Source organism: Accipiter gentilis, chromosome 19 (assembly GCF_929443795.1).
Source record: "Accipiter gentilis chromosome 19, bAccGen1.1, whole genome shotgun sequence".
In the NCBI taxonomy this organism is placed as follows: Eukaryota; Metazoa; Chordata; class Aves; order Accipitriformes; family Accipitridae; genus Astur; species Astur gentilis.
In genome coordinates this window covers 27,068,802-27,096,250 of record NC_064898.1, presented here as the reverse complement: position 1 = coordinate 27,096,250, position 27,449 = coordinate 27,068,802, and the positions used below count along the sequence as shown (strand labels likewise).

The following is a 27,449-nucleotide window of genomic DNA, read 5'->3' as shown; positions in this document are numbered from 1 at the left end:
GCTGAGCTCTCCAGTTCATTCAGGCAGGATCCTAGTAGATGTGACCGATAGCCAGAACTGTTGTCTCCCCACCCCACCCCCCCATCTATTCATTGATAAAAACATCACATTCCGAGGCTGTGACAAAGGGGAAGAAAAACAAGGAAACACACGTGTAAGGCTGTGCCGCAGGGTGCGTGCACCACAGGGTGCATTAAGGAAGTAGTTAAGGAAGCTCCTTGCTGCACCTGGGGAGAGGGGGCAGAGCCCGTGTGAGTTTCTGTGTTGATGGTCCTTCTCTCAGCCGTCGTCATCTTTTGACCCATCTCGGAGCAGACATGGCAGGCAGCTCCGCTCCTCCGAGCTTCCTGTGCCCCTGGGAGCTGGTGTTTCCACTCACAAAGCTGGGATGCTTTGGCCTTCATCGACCCCAGCAAAGATGCCGTTGTCTCTGGTTTGTCCCCAGCTGCTGACCAGCCACCCTGCCAGAGGTCACCCTCCCCTCTGGTCAACCAACACGACTTCACAGACCTGCCAAAACCATCCCGGTTAGGTTAAACACTCATCACAGCATTGGTTTTAAGAAGGATCCTCTGGAAGAGCTCAGTTAGAGAGCGGGCTATCACGCAATGATGTTGGCAGGTCTTTGGGGACAGCAGCCCCAGAAGGGACACTGGGGACATGGCCAGGTGAGACCCCACCTGCGGTTCTGCGTCCAGCTCTGGGGTCCTCAGCACAGGAGAGACAACAGACCTGTTGGAGCGGGTCCAGAAGAGGCCACAAAAATGATCCAAGGGCTGGAACACCTCTGCTGTGAGGACAGGCTGAGAGAGTTGGGATTGTTTAGCCTGGAGAAGAGAAGGCTCCGGGGAGACAGCAGCCTTCCAGTACTTAAAGGGGGCCTACATAAAGATGGGGACAGGCTTTTCAGTAGGGCCTGTAGTGATAGGACAAGGGGTAATTGTTTTAAACTAAAAGAGGGCAGATTCAGACTAGATATAAGGAAGAAATTTTTTAAGCTGAGGGTGGTGAAACACTGGCCCAGGTTGCCCAGCAAGGTGGTCGATGCCCTATCCCTGGACATGTTCAAGGTCAGGTTGGACGGGGCTCTGAGCAACCTGATCTGGTTGAAGATGTCCCTGCCCATGGCAGGGGGGTTGGACTAGATGACCTTGACAGGTCCCTTCCAACCCAAACCGTTCTGTGATTCTGTGATTCTATGACATCTCTCCAGAGCCATAGCCCAGATGTGTAGAGATCAGAGCAAGGCCCTCTGCAAGGGATGGCTGTTTCAGTGCAGTGAAGGCATTTTACCTCCTAGTTGTGCTGATTTGAAATCACTACCAAACTTCATCTGTTACATCAAATAATGTGTGTCTTGGCTACCTCTGGACCACTGCAGATGCCATGCCAGGCTACACTGCTCTGGCAATCACAGTATAGGCAGAGACTAATGCAGGCAGGGACTGATGTGGGCAGAGGATTAATAAAATGAGCACAAAGTAGACAGAAGTTACTGTTATGAAAACAGAAATGTGGGCTTGTGGCTCCCCTAGCAAGGCCTGGTGCTGCCATCCTGGTGAGTAAAGTTCTTCACACCCAAATCTCAGCTACTTCATTTTTATCTCTACGCAGCATGAATTTTGAGATGCTTTTGATTTGATACTGTTCTCTTTGTGCTCTGCTCAAAGAAATGTGAAAAGTGACAGTCGGGATGGTAAAAATTGCTATTCCTTCTGTCTTCTCTTTCTGCTGCCAAAAACCTGCCAGTTCAGAATGGTTTTTTCAGGGATTAATCTCCTGAGAGAAATTATTTCCGCTTTGAAGCAGTTGTCTCTTTTAAAAGGTCTTATTTCAGACATCAGACTGGAAAAAAGATCATTTATTCCAACTGTCAGGGATCAGACCTGGTGCTTTTTCTTGCTGTGACAAGGAGCAGATGAACCCATAAATGTCCATGTGGGAGCTGTGAGCTGCAGCTGCAATAAGGGTACCTTGTTTGAGAAGACGTCTCAGATACCCACTCCATTTTTACTGGCACACACTGATTTGCAGGAGTTGCTGTTCTAGTTGTGTTTGAACCAATAATATCCCTTTAAAATACAGAGGTGTGGCTGAATTCAGCTACTTTCAGGTGCAGGTTTGCAGTTTATACTGTCTGTGTACTTGCTATTTGAGCGTCACTAGAAGGAGAGCGGGGCTGGCATCATGGGGGACAGTTATGGGTCAGAAGACACTGCCTTTTTCCCCAAATCTGAGCTAAAGCAGGCCTCAGAGGCCATGAACCCACCACAGCAACCTTCCAGACAGCAATGCGATGGCTGCCTCTACCTTATTAGCTTGAGACGCTGATTTCTCCTGTCTCTTCCTCACCCCACCAAGACTTCTGCAGGTCAGGGCCAGCTCCTCTGAATTACTGCTACCTCCTCCCACTCTCCCTGCTCCCCATCCTCCCTCACTGGCAGTTTGGGGTAACGTGGCCAATCTTTTCACAGGCATCCCCCCCCCAGCAAACCACTGCTGGCTCAGCCTCTGCTAAGGGAGTCCGTGCAGCACTGGGGTGCACACGAGCCCCAAATGCAATCCTATTTACTGCAGAGCCGGCAGGTCACTGGCATCACCCCTCTCGTGCAGCCATCCGCAGGCACGTGCTGTGCAGCAGGGAGTCAGCCCCTGTGGGAAGCACTGGGATGAATCCCTTTGGGATGATTGTACTTCAGATGATCCTTTTTCCCTGCACTCTGTGGTCTTCTGTCGGAGAACGAGCCAGGAGAGGTGTGAGCTGTGGGAATTGGGGACCCAGACTAGGCAGGAGACTCGTTAGGGGTCAAAAGATGTGAGTACTCATGTGTGATGTGGAAACAACTGTGTTTGCCTTTATTTGTTAAATGCTTTTAGATTCTGAGTGGAAAGAATTTTAAAATTTAAAAAATGCTGTTTAGCAGTGCTCAGTGTCTTCAAAGTCTTTTTAAACTCAAAAGCATAAATCTTAAGGCTTTAATGAAGTTCTTACCCCTTCTTCTCTTTTCTTCTGTACTAGAGACCTGCTGCTTCTCTCATTTCCATGCTGCAAAGCAGGTATCACAGAAGTTCATTTGTAGGATCACAGTTCAGGATGGAGTGGACCTCAGGAGGTCTCAGGTCCAACCTCCTGCTCAAAACAGGGTCAGCTCTGAGATCGGGCTGGGTTGCTCAGGACTTTATCCAGTCAGGTCTTGAAAACCTCCAAGAACAGCAATGCACAACCTTCCCAGGGTCCTGTCCCACTGCTTGACCATCCTCATGGAGGGAAAGCTTCTCCTTCCATCCAGTTCGAACCTCGCTTGTTTCGACTTGTGCCCGTCTAGTTACCTCAGTATAAAGCAAGTATGACTGAGATCAGAACCAGTCCCCACAGCATTTTCATAAACCAAAAAGAAATCCTCAGCTAAGAACTTCAATAAACTCGTTCTTACCCTCAAGCCAATCTGCAATACCAAAACACACACACACTGTGCCCTGAAGGTGAAAACTGTAATTTCACAGTTACAAGGCACGTTAACCTGGGTCAGGAAATCATCCAGAAATCTCAAAGCAGGAAACTTAAAGGAGGAAAAAACAAAAGACAAAAAGATACTTTTTCTTAAAAAAATGATGAGTAATGTATTAAGACCTGCGCACTCCTTCCGTAAACCAGACAAAAACGTCAAGCCAGGAGCGAAATGTCACAGTACAATAATAGCTACAGTGAAACGAAGAAAAAGAGGGAACAAGAGTGTGAGAGAAAGTGCATGGGACTGCAGGAGGAAGAGGATGTATATAATTTTGTTACCAGCAAAACAAACACGATGCCAGCTGAGTAATGCGATTGTTGTGACCACTAGAGAAACACTCCAGCACGCTGCGGGGCCACGTGCGTCATGGGAGTTTATTTTAACACTTATTGAACGTGTGCACTTTCCTTCCCCGACCTTTGCCAGGTAAAAAATTGTTGCATTCAAGTGAGGATCTGTATCTGCCCAGAGTTCTCATGGAGTGAGTGACTTCGCCCAGAACAAGGTACACTCCTGCTAAATGTGGCTACTGTCGGGTGGCATCGCTGTGTGCCCTCCCCAGCCAGCGGTTCTTCTTCGGGACTCTATGCCTGTTGGAGCTGTGCAAGAGCACAGTTCCTCCTGGGATCACACAACCCTGTTCACCCAAAACCCAGATATTTGTTTATAATTCAGCTTGCTCACCTCTTTAAGGCATCCCAGCAGGTGGTTTCAGAAGTGCCAGTGCACACTGTGCAGTGGAGATCAAGGGGAGCGGGCCCATCTCAGCCACAATTTGCATAAGCTGAAGTTGCTGTGAAGCAACAGCTTGTATGAGGTTCAACAAGGCTCAGTGCCAGGTCCTGCACTTGGCTCACAACGACCCCAACAAAGCTGCCTGGTGGAAAAAGACCTGGGGGTGTTGGTCGACAGCCAGCTGAACATGAGCCAGCCGTGTGCCCAGGTGGCCAAGAAGGCCAACAGCATCCTGGCTCGTACCAGAACTAGTGTGGCCAGCAGCACTAGGGAAGCGATCGTCCCCCTGTACTCGGCACTCGTGAGGCTGCACCTCGAATACTGTGTTCAGTTTTGGGCCCCTCACTACAAGAAAGACTTTGAGGTGCTGGAGCACATCCAAAGAACAGCGAAGCTGGTGAAGGGCCTGGAGTACGTGTCTTATGAGGAGCGGCTGAGGGAACTGGGGTTGTTTAGCCCGGAGAAAAGAAGGCTGAGGGGAGACCTTATCTCTGTCTACAACTACCTGAAAGGAGGGTGTAGTGAGGTGGGTACTGGTCTCTTCTAACAGGTAACTAGTGATAGGATGAGAGGAAACAGCCTCAAGTTGTGCCAGGGGAGGTTTAGGTTGGGTATTAGGAAAAATTTCTTCACCAAAAGGGTTGTCAAGCATTGGAACAGGCTGCCCAGGGAAGTGGTTGAGTCACCGTCCCTGGAGGTATTTAAAAGACATGTAGATGTGGTGTTTGGGGACATGGTTTAGTGGCGGACTTGGCAGTGTTAGGTTAACAGTTGGACTCGATGATCTTAAAGGTCTTTTCCAGCCTAAATGATTCCATGGTTCTATGATTCATGCCACCACTTCATCAACACTTCGAAATGGCATAAGCCTGCACGCTGTCAGACACAGCAGTGCCACCATCCTCCTGCTCCCCAGCAGCAGTGTTTGTGTGCTAGGGTGTCGAGCTGGTTTGGGAGGGATTCATCCAGACTAAAATTAGTCCAGGAAAAAGTTTGTTTTACCCTAAGTTAGTTTTCCTGACCCAGTTCGCAGCATGCCTGCACAAATGCTCGTGCTGGCAGTAAGGAGGAGACGGTGGGTGGTGGGAAGCAGGCAGGGAAGAGCAGCAGAAGCTCTGGCTTGCACAAACTGAAGAGTAATGTAGCTTTCTTGCTATTCCCAGCAGTAGCAGCAGAGCTTCGTCGCCCAGGCTGGTGGCTTGCAGCTCCAGAGCTGCCAGGCAAGCATGGGGTCCAACTGTCACCTGCTGACTCAGACAGGGAATTGCATCAGAAGCAATGATTTTGGAAATGTGGTGCCCATGCCGCAATATGAGGCCCATGTGTTCACAGACCGCATCAGCTATCATTGCTGTTTGCCCATTTGCAAGCTCTGTTAAGTAGATGACACCTCTCATGACTGTAGTGGGTCTTTTTCAGAACTGCTGTTTCTTCCTGCTTATCAACTCTGTTATGGGTTATTTTCCCCCAAATCTACTAACCACCTTTTTTTGAAGTTGAATCTCACTAGCAGTAAAGAGGTACAGAGACATTAAAGAACCCATCATTAGCCTATTCCCAGAGCTCAGATCTTGTAGTGCAAGAGGTAGTTTAAATTTTCTTATAACTTTCTTCGACTAGGGAATAGGATAGGGAGAAGGGAAGGAGTGGCCCCATTTTCTCACCCTGGGCACAGTACGTGACACAGCTAAGCTGACTCCTAAGAGTTTGCTCCCAACATCTCCTTGCCTGCTTGTCCCCACAATGCTGTAGCTGTGCGCTGCCCTGTATTTGGGGAGATGCTTTCCTGCTCATTCTCATCTCTGCTTTATCAGTAGTTATTCTTCAGAGAATTTTCATTATTTTGTAGCTGTTATTCTTGTTTATCTTCTTTAATAGCCTGTCTGCTTGTGGAAACAGATCTGCATCACTGCTAGAAAACAAGCTGTTCTGCCACAGCTCCTTCTGTGCCCATCCTACTATTGAATAAATGTCAAATACACCATGCTGAGGCACACTAATTATCTTGAAATAAAGGACATCAAGAACAGGAGTCCATAGGGAAACTATTCCATCCACCTTCCCATGCACACAGCCCAGCGAACATGCTCAGAATGAGATGTGGGTATTAGTTAATAACCTGAAGTCAGGAATGCCAGCTACTAATGTGACTCAACATTGGAAATTTGTCGTGATGCTTTTGAAGACATTCATGTCAGTCATCTTTGTTTAGATGTGTTAACATGTACTTGGTGGTAGCAGAGATTATATTCTTCTGGCTGATACATTCGCAGATGGCTACACGTGCTGCCTTCTACTACAATGCTTAAACCTTGCGTTTTTATTTTTTGAGAAGGGACTCTTAATACAAAAGTACAAGAAATCTTGGCACAAAAGACTATACAAAGTATAAAAGTAAATCTATCTGCTTGTACCATTAGCAATACAACATTTCTCTTCATGAAGGCATGTGGCACTGTGACGCACCACAAAATATGTGAGTGGACTGGGAACCAGCTCCAGATTAAGACACTTATATTTAGGTGTCTCCACATATGCTGGGTGTCTAAAACTCTCCATGTTGCTAGTGGAGACAGCAGTCAGTACTGTCAGCGGTGCCAGGAGTGATTTGGCTAAGACAGACAGCAACCAGCTGTCAGCAGTCACACTGCTGTTCTCCTCTGGTTGTCAGAGGGGAGATGCATTCCTTCTCATATGTTCTTCTTCCACCTGAAATTTTATCTTAGTAGTTTCTTAGGTGCCTCTCCCTTGTCAGTATTATGACTGCCTTACTCTTTGAGCACCTCAATGCACAGAAAAGAGCATAGAAAAGACAATTAAGCCATGCAAACATATGCATCTGTCTCAAATGTAGCTGTCTCCTGTGATGCCAATTTTTGTTCTAGTTTATGGACTTGCCTGTACTGATTCTGACCCTTGCAAGCCTAGAAGCAAATTAATTGTGTTAGGTTTATGGTTGGACTCGATGATTGAAAGGTCTTTTCCAACCTAAATGATTCTATGATTCTATGATTCTAATTCCCACTGTTTTTCTGATTGTGTTTGAGCCTAAGTCTTCCAGCTATGCTTTTCCATTTTGTATAGTTAATGAAGGAGCCATCGCCTTGACTCCTTCCTTAGCCATGACTCGCCCATCAGACAGGTTTCCTACTGAAAAGATCCCACTAATTCTACCTGCTTGTTTGCAACCCACCTTGGTGGAAGAATGGGGGAGGGTCAGGCTCTGTACCTCCTTATGTATCTGTCTTATGACTTTCATTTCCTAACTGGAATCTCCACTTTTGCTCAGACAGGATGCATTTGTGCCCAAAACCCAGATCTTCAGAAGCCTCTAATAGATTTGATGAGCTCCAAAAGGAAATGGGTGCCAGGATCTAGATAAATTTTGGGCAGATTCAATTAACTGTGCTTTGACACTGGGATCTCTACATTTCTGTTCTCTCTTCAGCATTGCTCAGTTGCTCAAGGAAGTCCCCCCTCATACGGCATTAATTAAAACTTCAACAGAACTCCTTTCACTCAAAACTCCTCCTCAGGCAGATGCTTGCCAGCAACTATATATAATAAATTTCCAGAGACTCTGCCCATTCTTTTTTGTTTTTTTGGAAAGCACTTGTGAAACAACCATTATTATAAGTCCTCGGGCTCAGTGTCTGCTGGTGCTGGTGGTTTTGGCTGTGGGCAGCTGTAAGTACAAGACATTTAGTTTCTAACAAGCGATCTTTGAAAGAATCCTTTATAGTGCTTTGAGAGAAAAGTTTGGGAGTTGGGATACTTGGGCTTTACACCTGGGAGTATTGAAAGATTCTTGGACAAATCACATAACCTCTCTGTGTTTCAGTGTCTTCAACTTTGAAATGGGGATAACACTTTTCTTCTTCAAAGAGGAATATATGTTTAATATATTTCAGGGCCTTTTTTCAGGGCCTCATATGAAAGTACTGCAAATCTTATACAAAAGAGTATTATCAGACCTTTTAAGGGAATTCTGTCAAAGTATTTTCAGATCCTGCATTAGGATTCATACACCCTACCATCTTCAGTTGTGCGAGAGAAAACCCAGGCACATTAGCTTCAGCATCTGTCAGTTTGCTGCATTATGATGAGATTATTTCTCTAGTTCCCATTTCTCCTTCTTTTTAAAATTACTCTACATACCTTAGCTGTGAAAGATCATTTACAAGTGTTACCATCCAGGGAAAGGAGACAGGGTGGATTCTAGTCTTCAGCTCCTTGTTCAAGTTAATGAGCCTGTCTGTAGCTGTATGGCTCTACTTTAATGTGCAAAAGTAACTAACATTCACTACAGACTGTAAGGATCTGTGCAGCCCCCCAGTCAACTAGTGCTGTCCTTATTTCCAAGATCAGTGTAACATTCAGTAGATTTATGATAAAAAAAAATTGACAAAGCCACCCAGGTTGCAAGGAGATGTTTTAAAGGCCATTTTGTACTTTGGCAGGTCTTGATGCTGGCACTGAAAACTGGGCTGTGCGTACTACTAGGGCGCTCGCTGCACACCCTGCTTTCCTCAGGAGAATTTGCTGGGGCCCAAGGACTGCTCTGCAGGGTTTGTGTGAGTCCCCACTGCTGCATCTCTTTCCAGATCACCTTTTCTGGCTTTTTCAACAAAAAAAACCCCAAACAAACAAACAAAAAGAAACCCCAGATTCTTAGAGAATAAACTCGGACTCCCAAAACCACCAGGGCTGAGAAGGGACCTAACTAATTTCCAATTAGATTGCTGCTGTCTACAGTAATATCAGGGAGATGCAACTGGTTTACACCTTGGATCTAGTATGTACAACCTGAAAAGTGGCAATATGTGCCAGGTTGAAGGGCAAGCAGAGGTACGATCACAGGAGAAAAATCCAGGTTATGACACACATTCCTGGTTAGCTTAGCTGGAGTATGAGGTCCATGAGTGTTCGGTTACCAAGCTGTTTGATCTCCGCTGATCATAGAATCACGGAACGGTTTGGATTGGAAGGGATCTTTCAAGGTCATCCAGTCCAACCCCCCTGCCATGGGCAGGGACATCTTCAACCAGATCAGGTTGCTCAGAGCCCCGTCCAACCTGACCTTGAATGTTTCCAGGGATGGGGCATCGACCACCTCTCTGGGCAACCTGGTCCAGTGTTTCACCACCCTCAGTGTAAAAAAAATTCTTCCTTATATCTGGTCTGAATCTCCCCTCTTTTGGTTTAAAACCATCACCTTGTCCTATCACGATACTCCCTGATAAAGAGACCCTCCCCATCTTTCTTGTAGGCCCCCTTTAAGTACTGGAAGGCTGCTGTAAGGTCTCCCCGAGCTGGACGCAGAACTGCAGGTGAGGTCTCACCCGATCAGAGCAGAGGGGCAGAATCCCCTCCCTCGACCTGCTGGCCACGCTGCTGGTGATGCAGCCCAAGACACAGTTGGCTTTCTGGGCTGCGAGCGCACACTGCTGGGTCATGTCCAACTTTTTGTCCACCAGTACCCCCAAGTCCTTCTCTGCAGGGCTGCTCTCCATCCCTTCATCCCCCAGCCTGTATGGATAATGGGGGTTGCCCCCACCCAGGTGCAGAACCTTGCACTTGGCCTTGTTGAACCTCATGAGATTCATATGGACCCACTTCTTGAGCTTATTGGAGCTGATGACTGTGCTATTTGTATGGGAATCAATGCATTCAGAACATAAAGTCACAAATGGGATGAGTGCACCATAGTTCTTCTCCTCCTCCATCCTGACCTGATGTACAGCCTCAGGGAAGTCTCATAACTTACCCCAAGCCTCTTTGTATCCCTCTCTGTGGTGCTATTTCAGGAGTTTAAGTGGTTCTGTCTGTCACATCACCCTTTCTTTTAACTGTAAGAAAAATGTAAAAGGACATTAATATTAAATGGCTCCACGCTTTGGTCACGGATTGTAATTTTCATTTCTTCATCTTTCAGCTGCTGTGTTTCAAGCACTGTTGGATAGGAGCATTTTTGCCCAAGGACTTGATTCACGAGATGAAATTGCAAAATGACTTTTCACCAGCTCTGGGCAGAACTGGAGATGTCTCATACCAGTGACAAGAATAATTAGCAAGTCCCAGAACCTGCAAAAAAAATCATTGCCTTTTTATAATGAAGAGTAGTATGTGGGTAATGATTTTGACCTTTCTCCTGCTCATTTTGAAATTGGAAAGAAAATTTCTGACTTCACAGAGTGAAAGGTTCTTGCTCAGCACTTGCTAATTAAATGTCTACCTTGCAGCATCACTAAGGTTAAGGCTGGTGTCACGACCTCAGGTACCCAGAGGAAGATTACCCCTTTGAGATGTTAAGGCTATTTTTGTGATCTTTCTTTGCAAACCAGCAGAGTCTGTCTCTCTGCTTCTCCTCTGTTACAGTTCTCAGTACCAATACATGAACGCATTCATCTCACACACCCAAATTTCATTTGAGATTCTCCTGATGCCAGTACTCCTCGAGACAATACATAAATCAGGAAAAGACCTAATGCTCATAAAGGTAATGTTTCAGTGATCTCTTCATCACAGGAACTCGCTTCTGACCCTAAAAGCACTTCTTTTCAGCTCAGCACTGTGGCCCACCTGAAAACGCAGAGAGCAGAGGAAACACACATCAGTTCTCCCCCACAGAAACGGATGTCGTGGCACTGATAGACACTGAGAACTTATTTCTTTTCTGTTGATTGTACCTAACCATCAGTAAAATGAAGAAAGCCCTCTGCATGCAGCGGCAGGGGAACAGGTCCCTACCATAACAATTTTACTTTCCCAGTCAAGGGAGAGGTCTGTGAAACCGATTCAGGGGGGTCTCATATGCTACAGACTATTCCCAACCATTTAAATCTTAGGCTCAATTTCTAGGCAACACTTTGCTAACCTAACTAGATGGAAAAAGCAATTCACTGAGCTAAACCAAGCTGATAAATGTGCCAGAGACAGAGCGATTCAAGCCGATGAGGTCCAGGGAGGGTGGGAGACGGCAGACCCACGTCCCCATGCTGTCTTCTCTCAGACCCAGACAGCCCCTGCCTGGGACCATGCTATAAACCAGCCAGGACAGGTAAATAAAGAAACATGGCAAATAAAATGTAGTATAATCCACACTGAAAGGGGAAAAAACCCACCCTCAAAACCACGTCATAGATTTTATCAGATTTTAAATTAACTTTATCACAGAGAAGTATTTAGAAAAACAATATAGATGTAACAATGAAGTCCTCAGCTTACTGTGAAGCTGTATTAAAAACAGGATGCACATGGGATAGGACTGGGAATTAAAGATTGGGAATCTTGTGTTCCAGCATTTGCTATTTATCTCCAAAAAAAAAAGCAAGCACAGAGTAATATTTAGCAAGTGCTGTGAGAAGTGCTGGAGGTGGTCACCAGTGGAAATATGGGGACAGTTTAACTGAGAATAGGAATGGTTTAAAATAACATGTCACCCTGCCTTTCAACAGCAGCAGCATTTATTTGAGGGAGAGAGCAGCAAGACTCCAATGCCTGGTTTGCCTCCGCCATCCCAGTGAGGATCAGGCAGGGGTGAAAAAAACAGGAAAATTGGACAAAAGGAAAATTGGTGATTCCCAACAAGTGGGTGTTTTACCCTCCCTTGCTCCACACCACGGCTTATCCCACCCTGGATGTCAGGGACGAGGTGCTGGGTCAGCCTGCAGCCGGGATGATGGAGGCAAGGAGCAGCTGGATGGTGGGAAGGCTGTGGGTCTGTGAGGGGCCAGCGTGGGACTGTGAGGGGACAGCGTGGGTCTGTGGGTCTGTGAGGGGACAGCATAGGGACAGGTGAGGGGACAGTGTGGGTCTGTGGCTGTGGGAGAGGACAGCGTGGGTCTGTGAGGGGCCAGCGTGGGTCCGTGAGGGGACAGTGTGGGGATGTGTGAGGGGCCAGCGTGGGTCTGTATGTTTGTGAGGGGACAGCGTGGGTCTGTGAGGGGACAGCATGGGGACGTGTGAGGGGACAGTGTGGGTCTGTGAGGGGACAGCGTGGGGACGTGTGAGGGGACAGCATGGGGACGTGTGAGGGGGCAGTGTGGGGATGTGTGAGGGGACAGTGTGGGACTGTGAGGGGACAGCGTGGGTCTGTGGGTCTGTGAGAGGACAGCGTGGGTCTGTGAGGGGACAGTGTGGGTCTGTGAGGGGACAGTGTGGGGATCTGTGAGGGGACAGCGTGGGGACAGGTGAGGGGACAGTGTGGGTCTGTGGCTGTGGGAGGGGACAGCGTGGGTCTGTGAGGGGACAGCGTGGGTCTGTATGTTTGTGAGGGGCCAGCGTGTGTCTGTGAGGGGCCAGTGTGGGGATGTGTGAGGGGCCAGCGTGGCTCTGTATGTTTGTGAGGGGCCAGCGTGTGCCTGTGAGGGGCCAGTGTGGGGATGTGTGAGGGGCCAGCGTGGGTCTGTATGTTTGTGAGGGCCCAGCGTGTGCCTGTGAGGGGCCAGCGTGGGTCTGTATGTTTGTGAGGGGCCAGCGTGGGTCGATGAGGGGACTGCGTGGGTCTGTGAGAGGACGTCGCGAGGCGGCGGGGCGAGCAGAGCGGCGGGGCGTGGCCTAGCCGGAACGGGGCGGGCACAGGGACCACGCGACGGCGGCAGCGCCGCGCCCAGCGCGCTCCTTTTTGTCCCCGCGCGGCCGCCGTCGCCCCCGCCCGCGTGTCGGCGGGTTGCCATGGCGGCGGGCGGGCGGCCGCGGCCCTGAGCTGCGCGGGAATCTTCCCGCCCGCGGCCTAGCCGGCCCGGCCCTATCCGCTCCGCCCCGCCATGGAGGACGAGCTCTACCTCGAGAACATCGACGAGTTCGTCACCGATCAGAACCGCATCGTGAGTCCCGCCGGCCGGGCTGCGCGGGGTGCGGGAGGCCGACGCCGTTGCGCGACCCCCCCTCAGGAGGGAGAGACACCCCCACACCTCCCCCTAGCGTGGCTGCCGTTTGAGGGGGGTGTGTGTCAGCCTGCGTGTTTGGGGGACCCCCTCAGGCTGGGCCCCAGACCCTCTCTGGGGGTGCTGGAACTGGGGGGCTGTGTGTGTGCAGGGTCTCCCCCCCCCCATCGCACCCACCTGCGGGACACGCGTGGGTGCCCAGCCTCCTCTCGGCAGGCGCAGAAGAAAGGAGGCCTCCGCAGCTGTGGGCGCCTTTCCCCTCAGGGCTGTTTGCTCAAGTTTTAGACACCTTTGGGGGTGTATGTGCGGTGCCCGGGTGCGTTTGCAGTGTTTGCTTTTCCACAGGTCACAACGGGTAGAGTTAGTGTGGGCTTTTTGCTAAGCTGGACAGGAGATTCTTTCTTGTCAGGATTTTTTTTCCCTCTTTGACTTTAAATTAATTTAATGTCTCTGAAGGCAATTGGTAATGGTGTCGTTTATATTGCAGGAAAAAGAGCTCTCCCCAAGTTCCTTATGCTCCCCAATAGGTGAGCTGCTTTTCCTCAAAAAAATCCCCCAAACCTGACACACCACCCCCCCCCCCCCCCCAAAAAAAAAACCCACAAACCAAAACCAAACCAAAACCAAACCCCACTGTAGTGACAGCAGTGTTTTAGCTCAAGGTATAAACAACAAGTGTATGAAATAGTGTTTTTTTCCATGAAAGATTGAGGCAGTCTGGACCACTATTTCAGCTTAAAAGTAAAATTACTACTTATTGTCTGTAGCCTCTTGGAAGCCTTGCTTTGTTTAGGACAATTCAGAAAATCAGTAAGCGTGTGTGTCTGTTTCTTTCAAAACAAGGATTTTTGCCTGGGAAGTGATACAGTAAAGTTGGTGCATCTTGTCCGTCAAAGCAGTTGTATTAACATGAACTGCCTATGTCGTTACAGGTTGTTTCAGTAAACTGCTAGACTAATAACAATTTAATTTGTTGTATTTGAGACAGGAGAGGCCCTAGCCTGATGATTAGTTCAAAAAGGCAGAGCAGGAGGAGAAGCAGGTATAAAAGACATGCCTTGCCTAAATAATACAGCAACTCAGTAGCAGGACTGGGTTTAAAGCTGTAGCCTCCTGAGATTTGGCACACTGTGCTGTCAGACTTATGATGCAGCTGGATATCCCTGAGTCCCCATGACAGGCGAGGGTGGCAGAAATCCAAGAAATCCTCAGTATTTGTTTGGGAGAGCAATAAGAGCTTCTCTCAATTAAAAATTGTGCTTTTTAGTTGTTTTCTCCTTTATGAAGCTAAGCAGTGTGGGTGTTTCAAATGACTTTCATTTATGCAATGGCATTTCAAGAAGGCATTCCCAAAACCACACCTTTCAGGGTAGGTAGTTTCTTCAGATCTCAGGGATTCAATCTACTCGTTAAAGCATAGGTGGGTGGGTGTCCATGTGGTCTCACTTCCAACAGGTTTTGCTCTGGATTTCTTGGGTGGTGGTAGGGTCTAAAGAGTTTGACTTACCCATGAAACAAGCAAAGGATGGGAGGTTTAACAAGTCAAGAGACCGAGGATTTCTTACTAAAGTGGGTTTTTTTTCCTTGTTACAGGTAACATACAAATGGCTAAGCTACACTCTGGGAGTTCACGTCAACCAGGCTAAACAGTAAGTATTAGTGCATCCCACAAACCTTTTGTTTTGTGGCAAAGCCTTGTTAATTACTGTTTTCATGATTGTGGTTGGTGTATTAAAATTATCTCTCTGGAAATATTTAAAAATCCTGCATGTCTTCTCAGGTACAGTCGGTTTTGTTATTCGACATGTCTTACTCCTCCTGTAGGTCTTGCCTTAACTTTGATGAGAGTTGTGCTTTAGAGAGCAGTGCTCAGCTGGACACCTTATGCTGCTTTATATCATAAATATGTTGGTTAGAATAGGTGTTTTAGCATTATATTACTACAAGAAATGTATGTAGCTCCTTTCATCCTGAAATACGGGTATGTTTTCTGAACTTGGCTCCCGTCCAGCAGACAGAGCTATGCATCTGTGAGAATTTGCTGCTGCGTATCCCAGTGTGGTGTGCTGACACCCACCAAAGAGGCTCTACCACTCCCCCTTCCTCAGCTGGACAGAGGAGAGAAAATATAACAAAAGGCTTGTGGGTTGAGAAAAGGACAGGGGAAGATTGTTCGTCAATTACCGTCACGTCACAGGCAAAACAGACTCAACTTGGGGAAAAATTAATTTAATTTATTGCCAATGAAATCAGAGTAGGATAATGAGAAATAAAACCAAATCTTAAAAACACCTTCCCCCAGGCTTAACTTCACTCCCAGTTTTCTTCACCTCCTCCCCCTCCAGCGGTGCAGGGGGATGGGGAATGGGGGTTGCGGTCAGTTCATCACGTGTTGTTTCTGCCTCTCCTTCCTCCTCAGGGGGAGGACTTCTCACTCTTCCCCTGCTCCAGCACGGGGTCCCTCCCATGGGAGACAATCATCCACAAACTTCTTCCTTGGCCAGCAGTGAGTCCGTCTTGGACCCAGCTGGCATTGGCTCTATTGGACATGGGGAAGGTTCTAACAGTGTCTCACAGAAGTCCTCCTGCTACCAAAACCTTGCCATGCAAACCCAATACACCCAGCTTAGGATGCCATACGTTATCAGTGGATATTGCTGGGAGCAGAGTCGGGAAAATGCAAAATCGCACTAAGAGTAGCTGCAGCTCATGTGTATGGCAAATGCTTATCTGCTCTGATAGCCCTGCTGCGTAGTGCGTGACCCGTTATAAATAACTACTTGCCAGGTTTGATGGGCACAGGTAAATGTTTGAAGGATGGGGAAGTCAGCTGTGCTGTCAGAATGTTTTCGCTTCTCCAAATTTAGCATAAATATGTAGCCTTGTCTTGGTGTATTTTGAAGAATAAAAATTACTGTAACCTTTTAAATATACTATAAAACAAAGAATGAGCTCTCAAGATTTCTGGGGCTGTTGCTACACAGCAAAGTAAAGTTAAGCATAAGATTTGAAGGCTCCGTAAGAGTGTCAAGTCCCATAATACAAATATTTTCTCTCCTTGTTTCTGGCTATAGCTTGGACCTAAAGGGGCATTTGCTGCATGCTCAGCTGCAGTGTACTGAGCCCAGCTTCACCTGTCTTGTTCAAACTACTAGAGAATCAACTTGGGCATCTAATGTAATGAAGAGCTTGTTTGGTCTCTTTCCTTTGCATGTGTGTGAATGATTTAGATGATGTGTAAATCTGAGTGTGCTTCAGTGGTGGTGTAGACCTTACTGGAGAACTCTGCTGGGAACAATTCTGGTCATACAGTAAACTAGAAGGAGCCAGAGAACTTTTTGCTGTGAAGAGGATGGCCCAGGTGAAACGGAGGCACCTTCTCATACCCTTGAAAGTAACCTGGAGATGGAGAACTCCTGTGGTATCTTTGTGCTTTAAACTCTCTCCTAGAAGCTGGAGAAGTGCCTGATAACACAAGTGAATTATTTTAGTGATTGTGCTGGCTGTGGCAGCATGGTAGTTGCAGTCTGCCTCTGTGACAATGAGGATCTTCCAAGTATTTTTACTAGATGGCATCCTCATGGAGTGTGTGGTAGTGTCTCTGCCCAGTCACGTGGGATACTCATCATAAATCAGTGGTATAAGTGGGAACTGAAAGATTAAGTCTCGGTTCAATCTCGTCATCACTAATCATGCTCTTTCCTCCCGTTTCTGATCACTGTGTCAGTGGATGTAACTGGAATTTTATACCTACACCTGGCAATGTGATCATGTTCCAAAAAACGTCAGTTCCTCTGTCAGGTGTTTCAGAATGCTGGGTTGTAATGAGGGAAATGGCCTTTCTCAAGGGGAGACTTTGGCACAAGCTGCCCAGAGGATGTGACACCATCTGCAACCAACTATTAAAGCTTTGAGAACTTGTATTTGTTTCACCTTTGGTTTATATGGTTGTTGGACTGAGACTCTCCAAAGTGGCAGAGGAGTCTCAGTAAAATTAATTTAATCCTGGTGAAATAAGTGTGCTTATGTGAAATGTTTCCATGTCAGGCTGGCTTTACTCTTTTTTTTATGTAAGCTTCACGGAAGGGGTGGTGACAGGCTCCTTCCTTTCTAGGTGATTAACACTGGTTTCTTTTGTGCAGGATGCTGTATGATTATGTAGAAAGGAAACGAAAGGAGAATTCAGGAGCTCAGCTTCATGTCACCTACTTAGTAGCAGGAAACCTCATCCAGAATGGACACATTGTGAGTGTTTCATTTCTCAAAGGTGTCTGTGAGCTCTTTGTTCTCGTGTCTTCCATCTTGTTTTGTAATCTTTGGGTTAAAAGCTGAACTTGCTCTCTTTTTCCAGTAACAGGCACAGTGTGTTTCTGTACGTGTACAAAACAAGGCACTATCTCAGTCCCAGCATACAAATGATGGGGAGGAAAGATCAGTTGATCATGATTTGGTAATACAGTGCTAATAACACACCAGGGGTTTTCTTTAATTAACTTAAATGCTGTTACCAGGCATCTCTCAATCCTATCGCTATTATTGGACAGCAAAGATTATAAAATAGTCCGGAGGGGCCCTTGTGAGATCAGCTAATCCATTTCCCACAATCAGCTGTGGAGTGGAGAGTAGTGCTTGGAGAGAGCTTGGAATTCAGTTAGAATAGAATAATAATAAATAGAATAATAAGTAAAGTAGTCTTGTTAAATAAAGCAACTTTTTTTTATCCTGGTATACAAGAGAAGCATAAATTTATTAACAGTATTTTGTATTTTGAATGGTTTGAGTTACTAAGCAAAGGAATCGCTACTTAATATATTTATTTTTTTCTCGTTGCTCTTGTCAGATTTTCAAGAATGTCATCTAAAATTTCAGACAGGTACCCCAGAGGTTTTTGAAAGAAAATGAGCAAATTGAGTGCCTGTTCCCCTTTGCTCTCAGAAGAATTCAATAGCCGAACACTAAATGCCTTTGGCATTCCACGAGGTGTCTATTCCTGTTTTTAGATACCCAAATATCTCTTACAATACAATCCACAGTCTTCATTTAGCATTAGTACATCTCAAGGTGTCCTGGCTTTTATTTGTAGACTGGAAGAAACCCCCAACAAACCTGTTTTTGTTTTTCGTAATAATAAACTGGTTCACATGCATACAATATTCTCTTTAAATCTCAAAATCTGCCTGAAATTGAAGATAATTATTTATTGCATTAGTTCTGTATAAAGGAATATGTTTATTTAAAGCAGTACAGATACTATCACATTTATAACCTGAGTTTAACAAGTTTTCCCTGGATTTCTTTTGGAAATAACAAGGTAGCATGTCTTGGCTCACTAGAACTGGCCAGAGGTTTGTCAATGCTTTCTATTATTTTTAAAATTTGCCGTAATGTATTTAAAACAAACAAGTGAATTCTGACACAGGAACAAATAATTTTTAACTCTGTCTTAGCTGCTTGCATATTTTTAAAACAAGATCTACCAAGGTAAACGTATAAAGGTCACTTTTTTTTCCCCTGTTTTTAGATATCTTGTTTTTGAATACTGCAATAGTAGCACCTGCTATGAAAGGTGACCTGCAGGTGCAGAAGGTTGTTAGGGGCAGTGACGAAGCAATGCTGGGGTTAGGAATGCCACACAAGAGGAGTTTAAAGTTCCTCCAAGTGGGTGTCTGAGGACTAGCCGGAGCAGGTGGGAGAAGATGTCAGGTCTGGAAGGTACTTCCAGAAGACATGCAGGTGTTGGAGTAGCTGGTGGGTAGTATCTGGCACAAGTCAGTTTTGGGTAGGAAAGGGATGCAAGTGCTTCAGGTGCAGCCCTCTTTGCTGGTAATCCTGCACTACTGTCTGCTGTCAGTAGGTGTAGCCACAAGCCTGTGGATTCAACTGCGAGACTCATCTGAAGGGAAATACGGATAGAAATCAGTCACAAATAATTCTCATTGTGTCTTAAGCACTGCACACTCTTTCCTTGCTGCTTTTTATTGGCCTCACTGAGAGACGGAGCATCTCCATCTTTATTTACTGTTTCAGGTTGCCTATGTTTTCTTGCCTCCTACTCTTTTGCTGGCTAGTCTGTGGTTATTGGTTAAACACAAAATTAATGGTCGGATTTTGTCCAGTCTGTCTCTTTGGCTGCTCTCTGTATTAACTGCAGCTTGTTAAATGTCACAGAGCAGGTATAGTCCTTGAAGACTGGCTGTAGAGCACAATTCCAGAAACATTAATTTCTGGCTTTTAAATTAAAGTTTAATTTCTCATAGTGTTTTGTTTCTCTGGTGCTCTGTCTGTGCTACAGCTTGCTATGTTAGAGTTTACTGGCCATCTAAATACAAATGGGTGATGTGGGCTGGTGTGGCAGATATCTAGCAGTTGGGTCATCAGCTGCATTAGTTTTCTTTTCTCCACTGCACTGCGTGGTTGTTTAGTTCTTATTTCATCTGTTTCACGTATCCCAGTGTCAGGAATGGAGGACAGAGGATTTCTTTAGGGTTGTAGTGGTCTGTGAAACAGTCTATTAGAAAAGTAGGAAGACAGAGCTTTAAAAACTAGTGGCTGATGACTGTTTAAAGGCATTGGCAGTGTTCTTTGCAGCTATAAAGCTTCACCTATAATCACTAGACTTTCTTATTCAATAGATAACTGCAAATATCAGTCATGTACAACAGTTTTTTTTCAAATTTTAAGATTGCCGTTTATTTTTTTACAGTGCCACAAGGTTGCAGTAGTGAGAGAGGATAAACTTGAAGGTAAGCAGATCGTGAAAATAATGTGGGTTTAACTATTTTCTTTGAAAGAACAGCAAAGTGAGTAAAGCTCAGAACTTGCCATCTGCACGTAAATGCCTAGTCAGGCTGTTGGGTTCAGGTGTGTACGTTTTGTACTAGCTTTTTCTCAGAATTTTGAATATCTGAGCCAACAGCTGTGTAACTTCACAGACTTGTGATTTGGGTCTGGTTTGTTTTTTTTTTTTTCCAACGTTGAACATTTTAGTCAGTGATTCTTTTCCACCTCCCTCCCACTGCCAGACGGCTCCTCCTTAAAGGCAACAATATTTGAGTAGTGTACAGCAGTGTCTCACAGTGTTTTAGAACAATTGTGAGCTCCAGTTCCCAAGGATGTTGAAGCAGGTAATTCTAGCTAATGGTTAAATGCAGTTGGAGTCGCTTTGCCCTGAGTGATGTGGGTGTTAGTTAAACGTCCCACAAGAATGCTCTCACTTTTGTCTGGGGTATTTGCTTTCACAGTAAAAGGTGAAAAAAACCCTACTGCTATAACACTGCTTCCTGCAACTGCTCTCCACGCACTGTCTGGTGTCTTACCATCTTTCCAGGTCTGGTCCTGCTTATGAGATTTGATCCGTAACAATTGAAACACAACTGCAGGCTCTTCATCCCTTTCAAATAACATCTTTGGCATTTGAGAACATACTGTGGCATTTGTGACCTTAAATATCCATGCTAATGTTCTAACCTTGTTTGAAAGACTTCCCTTATTTTCCTTTTGAAATCTGAAGTGGATTTCTAGCTAAAGTTGTCTTCATCAGGGTAGTAGATTGTCAAGCAGTGCAACTACTATCTGTCATGTTTGTTGAATTATGTGTGCTGCGTAATGTTCTGTTTTGCTGTGGAGGAAAGGGTTGTTCATGTTTTTTGTATTAGAAGACAGGCCAAAGGTATGACTTGCATTTGGAAGAGGCTGAGATTTGTGATGGGAGTAGGACTACATAGTCTAGGACTAGCCCCAAGAAATTATTACTGTGTGTATTTTTACAGTGCCTAGAAGCTCTGTCTCAGACCAGGACTGTGTGTAAAGAACAATATAAGCAATGAACAAAGAATTCCTAAAAAAACAGCCCTTGTCTCAAGGGGGTTACAGTCTAAATAGCATAGAAGAGACAAAACATTGATTGCAGCACACTAGTAGAGAAGACATCTGTGACACTAGCCGATACAGTGGATGCCACCTTAATGGCAGAGAGCGGTTCCAGCAGGGCAGAGTTATGACCATCTATTTTCTTCCTTAGCTCTAGGTAGTCATATAGATATTCTGGATCCCAAACACTGGATGCTTTGAAGGTAAACACAGAGAGATTGCTCTTAATTCAGTTGTGGAAGAACCAAGAGTGTATAGTGGAAAACATGTTTTGACAGGCTTGTGGAGTCTGTTACCTTGAATTCTCAATTAGTGAGCACTGGAAGAAGGTGCCATTACACATTTCTATATTCAGGTCCTTGCTGTCAAGTGCTCTGTCAGTCTTTCTCCATCCTTGGTAGAGTCTGATACTTAAAGTTACCACCTGATTCTGTAAAGGCTGTGCTAAAAGAGGACTTTTTTCTCCCCCCACCCCCCCCCCCCCCCCCCAGCAATGAAGTCTAAACTAGCCACGATTGCGAGTGTGCATGTCTACAGCATTCAGAAAGCCTTGCTCAAGGACAGTGGGCCACTCTACAACACAGACTATGATATTGTCAAGACAAACCTGCACAACTGCAGCAAGTAAGTTGCATCTTGGTTTTTTTGGTTTGTTTTTTTTTTTTCCTTATGCTGTGTGATTTAAGGCTGATGAGATGTTGCTACGTAGTGCACTTCAGCAAAAGTCAATGGTTACCAGATATGCCTGGATTTTTAGAAAGTTAGAAAAAGATATCTTCTAATTCATGCCAGATCAGTCCCCAGACAGCACGCTGTATGATTGTTTCGTAAACCAAGCTATTTCCAGCTTACAGTTGGTTCACTTGCTCCATTACTCCAGTGGGCAGACAGTTCCAGTACCTTTCTTCTCTGATGGCTAGAAACCTTTTACTCATTTCTAGGCCACACTTCATCATGACCGTTTTTATCCAGTTCTCAGTCACACAGGAAGAGTAAATTGAAACAGACTTATAACAACATGAGTGATGCACTCAGCAAAGCGCTAACATGAGCTTGCCTTTTGTTTTCATCCACTGGACTCATCCACCTCCCTGAAGATGTCCTGCAGGAGCTCATTCTCCATATAGAAGATGAGAGCCTGAGGCACAGGGGAAGCATACAAAGCAGACCAAGCAGCACAGATGTCCTTCATGGTTGAACTAGAGAAAGGTTGTCCTGGAATTCAGAGGGACTTCAGTCTCCAGGGGTCATTGTCCCCTCTCCTGAACAGTGCCTGGCAGCTGTGGCTTTTCATTTATATGTTGTTTCCACCACGACAGCTTCAGCTTGATGTAATCAGGATGTACAGTGCCATGACCAATCTGGTTTAGAAGGGGGATGCCTGAATGTTGTGTCATAGAGTATAGAATTTGAAAGTAGAAATGTAGCTGTCTTCAAAACATTGAGAAGAGAGTGGCTGAAAAAATAATGTCCTAGAAGTTGTGCATTTCAAATGTGAATGTCAATACCCTAGTAAGTGCTAGAAAACCCTGCTTCAGTGAAGATGTGTGCCGTAGGTTTGGCTGCAGTTGTCTTGTTCCAGTCTGTTTATTCTCAGGCACCCCTGCATGGCAATACTTGTGTCTTAGAGGAGTCTGCCTTTCAGACTGGTGCATCCAGAAGGTTTAGAGAGTTCAGATTCTAAAATAGCTTTCTGAAGCCTATGTTTAAATTTCTGCCTGGCTTTGGAGCAGGATTTCCCAAGCAAACTTAAGAAAAATTCAGCTTCTTCATTTGTGACCTGGCTGAACTAAATTCAGACTGACCGTGTTCCCTCCCATTTGTCAACTACATGAATTGTTTCTTACACTTGGGGCAAAATTCCTGCAGTACCTGTAAAAGACAGAGGTTTAACTATGTGCTTGTTTATAGCAAACAGAACCTGCTGGCTTCTTATACTTCCCTCTCAGTCCATATATCTCATAAGCTCTGAGGCAAGATCCTTATTCTCTTCTGTGTTTGTATGGGACCTGTTATGCTGTGGAGGCAGCTAGGTGTACTAATATAAATAACTGGATTTAATGTATATTGCTATGTCAGCTTTCCAAGTGGAAGCAGCTCCTTGCTTGCACAGCATAGTCCAAGCATTGCTTGTTTTTTCAGTGATTATTTTGTGAATTTGGATCAAGCCCATAAACTATAGTCACACAGCAACGTTGAGGCAAGTTAACTTCCAAGCGCCTGGAATGTGTGAGGTTTAGATGCACTTGCTGCACAGTCAATATAACGATTGATGATAAAACATTATTTGTAATCTGGAGGGTTGTTGGTGTAACTTATGGATATGCGTGGAGTAGGAGTGAAAGCTGTCCAGAGAGTGGTGTTGACCATGTTGAAAACAAATTGAAAGTAGGAATATTTTTTTCTTCAATGTCTTCTTTCCTTCCTTTAAAGGTCTGAATGTCAAGAGATTGCTGCTGCAGCCTAGAAATGCTGTAGAGATGGTGTTGTCTTGTTAATACGTTACAGTTCCTGATCTGATTAGAAGTGGACTGTGCATGTGAGCCGCTAATGCTGAGGCACAGAAATTAATTGGCAGAAGACTGGTTTGTTTCTTATGCAAATAAAAATACGCTGTGTAATTCAGTGGATTGGAAGGCGTGAGTCTGTGCTCTTTTGTGGCATTTCTGTAGGAAATCTGGAAAGCCTCGCCTGTGATTTGCACAGTGGGGAGTAGAGTTCAGTTATTTTTGGGTGCTGCTATTCCTGACTGTCAGGGAATTGTATTGTAACTGTGAGCACATCATTTAGTTCTTATATATCTGTATCCCCAAACAATCACGTTTCAGACTGTTACAAGCTGAGATGTATCTCTGTCTACCAGTGATTACATGAAAATGACTTTATATAGTTAAGTCTGAATGTCGTGGATATCTTCTGAGCCATTTAAGTAGTGTAGCTTCAGTTGTGATTTACTTACCTGGCTGGTGCGATTGTGGCTGCTTGTTGCAGCAGTAGTGGACTGTCAAAGCATCTGAAAGTTGTAAATGTTTTAGGTCATCAGGCAGCCATACAATTTATGCTGCAAACTTTAGAGAGTGTAACCCGTTTAGGAATAAAATGCAGTCTGCTCCATCTCCACCCTGGGTGTGGAGACGGGCTTTTTGTGCCCCCCCCCCCCCCCCCCCCCCCCCAAATCTGAACAGCTTGTTTAGCATTTGAATGCTCTGGCTCTTGCTGACAGGTTCAGCTGATCTTTTCAGTAGAGGTCTCCAACGCTCTTGTTCTGTGCCAGCCTGCCTTTCTTATCCCATGCACAAATTAAATTGCCTTTTTTTTTTTTTTTTCCTTTCCTCTCCATAACAGGAGAGCACAGGACCAGAGAAGCAAGGCTCTACCAGAGAGGAAACTGAGGTGAAAAATAAGAAGTTAAAAGGCTAATTAAATTTTTCGCTCCATCACGCAGGTTTAGTGCCATTCACTGTGCTGCTGCAGTCCCCAGGACGTCAGCCGAAGTTTCTCAAGTGCAGACGTCTGTACAGGCTGGTTCCCAGACACCAAGTGACACGAATGCTGTCAGCGTACCTGTGGTCAACGGCCACGGTCCATCGACCACAAAACAGACCGCGCAGCAGCCCAGAGGGATCATGGGAATGTTTGCAGCAAAAGCGGCTTCCAAACCCCAGGACACAAATAAAGAAACTAAAGCAGAGGCTAAGGAGGCCCCAGGCGTAAGTTACCTCAGACCCTTTGGCAGCCCTCTGGGTTAATAGCTTTAATGAACCGCTCTTCTCGCTTCGCCCATACTCGACCTAAATAACCTTAACAACCATAGTGCAGCCTCGTCCACTGCTTCTAGTGCTAAACTTGCTGTCCACTGGGAATGCTCAGTCACTGTCTTGTGAATATTTAACTGTATAGTACAGATGTGCCTTCTGTCAGTCATCTTAGGAAAAAATGTATTGTGCCACATTCTTGATCTATCCACAAATGTATATTTGCCATAACTTTGGCGCTTCAACATTCTTCCTTGAGCCAAATCTCCGGCAAGTATAAACCAGCATAGCTGCATTATTGAGACAGTTGTTCCGTTGTCTTCAGTTATGCCAATATATACACCAGTTGAGGATCTTGCTCTCTCCATTGTGCTTAAAAGGATTTGTTTTGAGCAGTAAGTGAAACGTGAGAAGTCCAGGTCTTAAAAGTATCAAGGTGTTTAAACTTGGTCTGCGATGGAAGTTTCAGAGCTTGACCTGGGCAAGACTAAATTGTTTATCTTCTCAACTGCTGTTTTATCGAGGATAGGATTACATTTAAATTAGTGTAATTGTTTTTAAAGCAATGTGGCCAGTAAATGGGAATTAAAATGGTAATGTTCCCTGCATATGGTTTGGCTTTTTTATAACAGCTGAGTACATTTTCGTTCATTTTTCTGATTTTTATAGTGAATTTAGAACTGGTGAAATCTGTGTGTCTGTGTGTTTTGGGAACTTCAGTGTCTGGTTGCCCTTTTTTCCTTCTCCTTCCATGAGAATAAATGGTATTAGGAGGCCAGGCTTCCTTAGGTGTTTGGTTTTTTTTTTCTTCTGTGTGTGATTTTTTTTCACTTTGGTGGTGGCTATATTAGTGGAAAGAGCAGTGATATTTTTTGCAAACGGCTCAGCAGAACAGTGTACGTGCCAGAGTAGCTGGATAAAGTCTTCATGGTTTGGCCAATCTGTGTTCTTTCCTCTGTCGGTTACCATGAATTGAGGCACTGATAGTTTGCAAAAAGAACAGTTTTTTACTGGGAACTGATCCAAGTCCCAACCACTTATTTCAGTAACACTGTCAGCCATCAGATGGGAATGCAACCCAAGTTAGATTTGAAGGCCTAGCTAAGGAGTTGTAAGTAACTTACTCTCGACCCTTTGATGCATGTAATATCTAGTATCTTCAAATTCTCCTAAACACACACTGAAATCTAAAGACACTGACCAGTCAACAGATTATACATATTTATTTTGCTTGTCCAGAAGCAGTACTATGCATTTTGAGGGCTGTGTTGCATGAATAATTCTTGTGGTTACTCCTCTGTTTGCTTCTAGGTGTCTGCAGTAAGCAGCAAACCACCAGCAAAGGGCAACATAATGAACAACTTCTTTGGAAAAGCTGCCATGAGTAAGTGCTTTATAACATGCATCTGTTTTCCGAAACCATTATTGTCGGGGACCAGCCTGCTGTAGTTTATAACAAAAATAAAAATCTTGAGGGATATTGGAAATCTCTTTTTTTTTTTTTTTTTTTTTTTTTTGCTAAGTGGCAATTAAAAAAAAAATCAGTGATACCAGATGTCTTGTTATGCAGCTGTGATAGGAGGCATAAACAGAAAGGAGCAGAACTCTTCCTTCCCACCCCTGCCCCACCCAACTTGTTGGATTTTCTTTATATCCCCTGTTTTCTTACAGGTCTCCATACTATTCTTCTGCTCTTTTGGACTCAGAGGGGTTAATGTTTTTGTATGCGGCTCTTAAGACAAAAATTAAAGGTTGTAAGTGGAATTTTTCAGACAAAAAGCTTGCTGGATGGAGATCAATTAAAATGACATATTTGTGCAGACTAACCCAGGAAGGATTTTTAGTGCAGAAGAAATCTGATTTAAAGTGAGTACTTCTGGCTGGAAGATTAGCTATTGGTAAAATGTTTGCCAAAACCTGTTCTGCAGGGTGTGTTAATGATGCTTGCTTTTCATCACAAATCACTGAGGAGTCTATAGTTAGATTTAGGGTTAATTTCTTTACTGAAAACTGAAGAGCTAATAACTGGAGGATAAAAATGAGGGGTGGCCTTCCCCTTTGAGCAGGGGTTTGGACTAGGTGGCCTCTGGAGGTCCCTTCTGACCTAAATTATACAAGTCTAAAGAAAATATGCTGAAGCTTTTAAATAGACATTGGAAAAGGACTGTAGGACTTTCTTCAAAGATGCCCTTATAATAACAAGTACAAGAGGATTCAAAGAAGAGTTACTGGGAGAGAGTAAATGGCAAGGTTCACTTTCTAACAGGCATCTGTCAGTTTGCAGGTTACAGTTCCAGCATTGAACACACAAGGCACAGTACTGTTGGGCACTTTTGAGTTCCTGTTTTTGTGAGACTGAGGACACTTTCAGCCTAAGCCTCACAAGCCTAAGCACAGTTAACTACAATTAACTCAAGTAAATACTAAAGATCTGAGAAGAGCCCTAGACCAAAGTTCATATGCTGAAAACCCAAGAAGTTGAAATTCTGTGGTAAAGATAACCCAGTGGTGATGGAGAAAGCTTTGTGGATGCATTTCCACAATTTCCCATGGGGTTCACTTCTCTGCTGAGTGCTGTCAGGGAGCACTTCAAGGAAACTTGTGAGGTGGCTGCAGGGAAGGAGCAAACCAAGCAGAACTCAAATGATTATGTGTATAGAAAAGATAGGGTGATTCCAGGAGTAAGATTT

The 27,449-nt window shown here is 45.1% G+C and overlaps 1 protein-coding gene across 2 annotated transcripts in view; it reads left to right on the top strand.

Annotated features, from left to right (window-relative positions):
* Positions 1–12,920: 12,920 nt before the first annotated feature.
* Positions 12,921–27,449, top strand: part of POLD3 (DNA polymerase delta 3, accessory subunit) — a 30,187-nt gene continuing 15,658 nt past the window's right edge. For both annotated transcript variants that reach the window (XM_049823266.1, XM_049823267.1), the window contains exons 1-7: positions 12,921–13,075; positions 14,729–14,784; positions 17,278–17,380; positions 19,839–19,878; positions 21,496–21,628; positions 24,450–24,714; positions 26,071–26,143. In XM_049823266.1, coding sequence (XP_049679223.1) covers positions 13,016–13,075; positions 14,729–14,784; positions 17,278–17,380; positions 19,839–19,878; positions 21,496–21,628; positions 24,450–24,714; positions 26,071–26,143 — 730 coding nt within the window. In that variant the 5' untranslated portion in view covers positions 12,921–13,015. The remainder of the gene's footprint in view (positions 13,076–14,728; positions 14,785–17,277; positions 17,381–19,838; positions 19,879–21,495; positions 21,629–24,449; positions 24,715–26,070; positions 26,144–27,449) is intronic.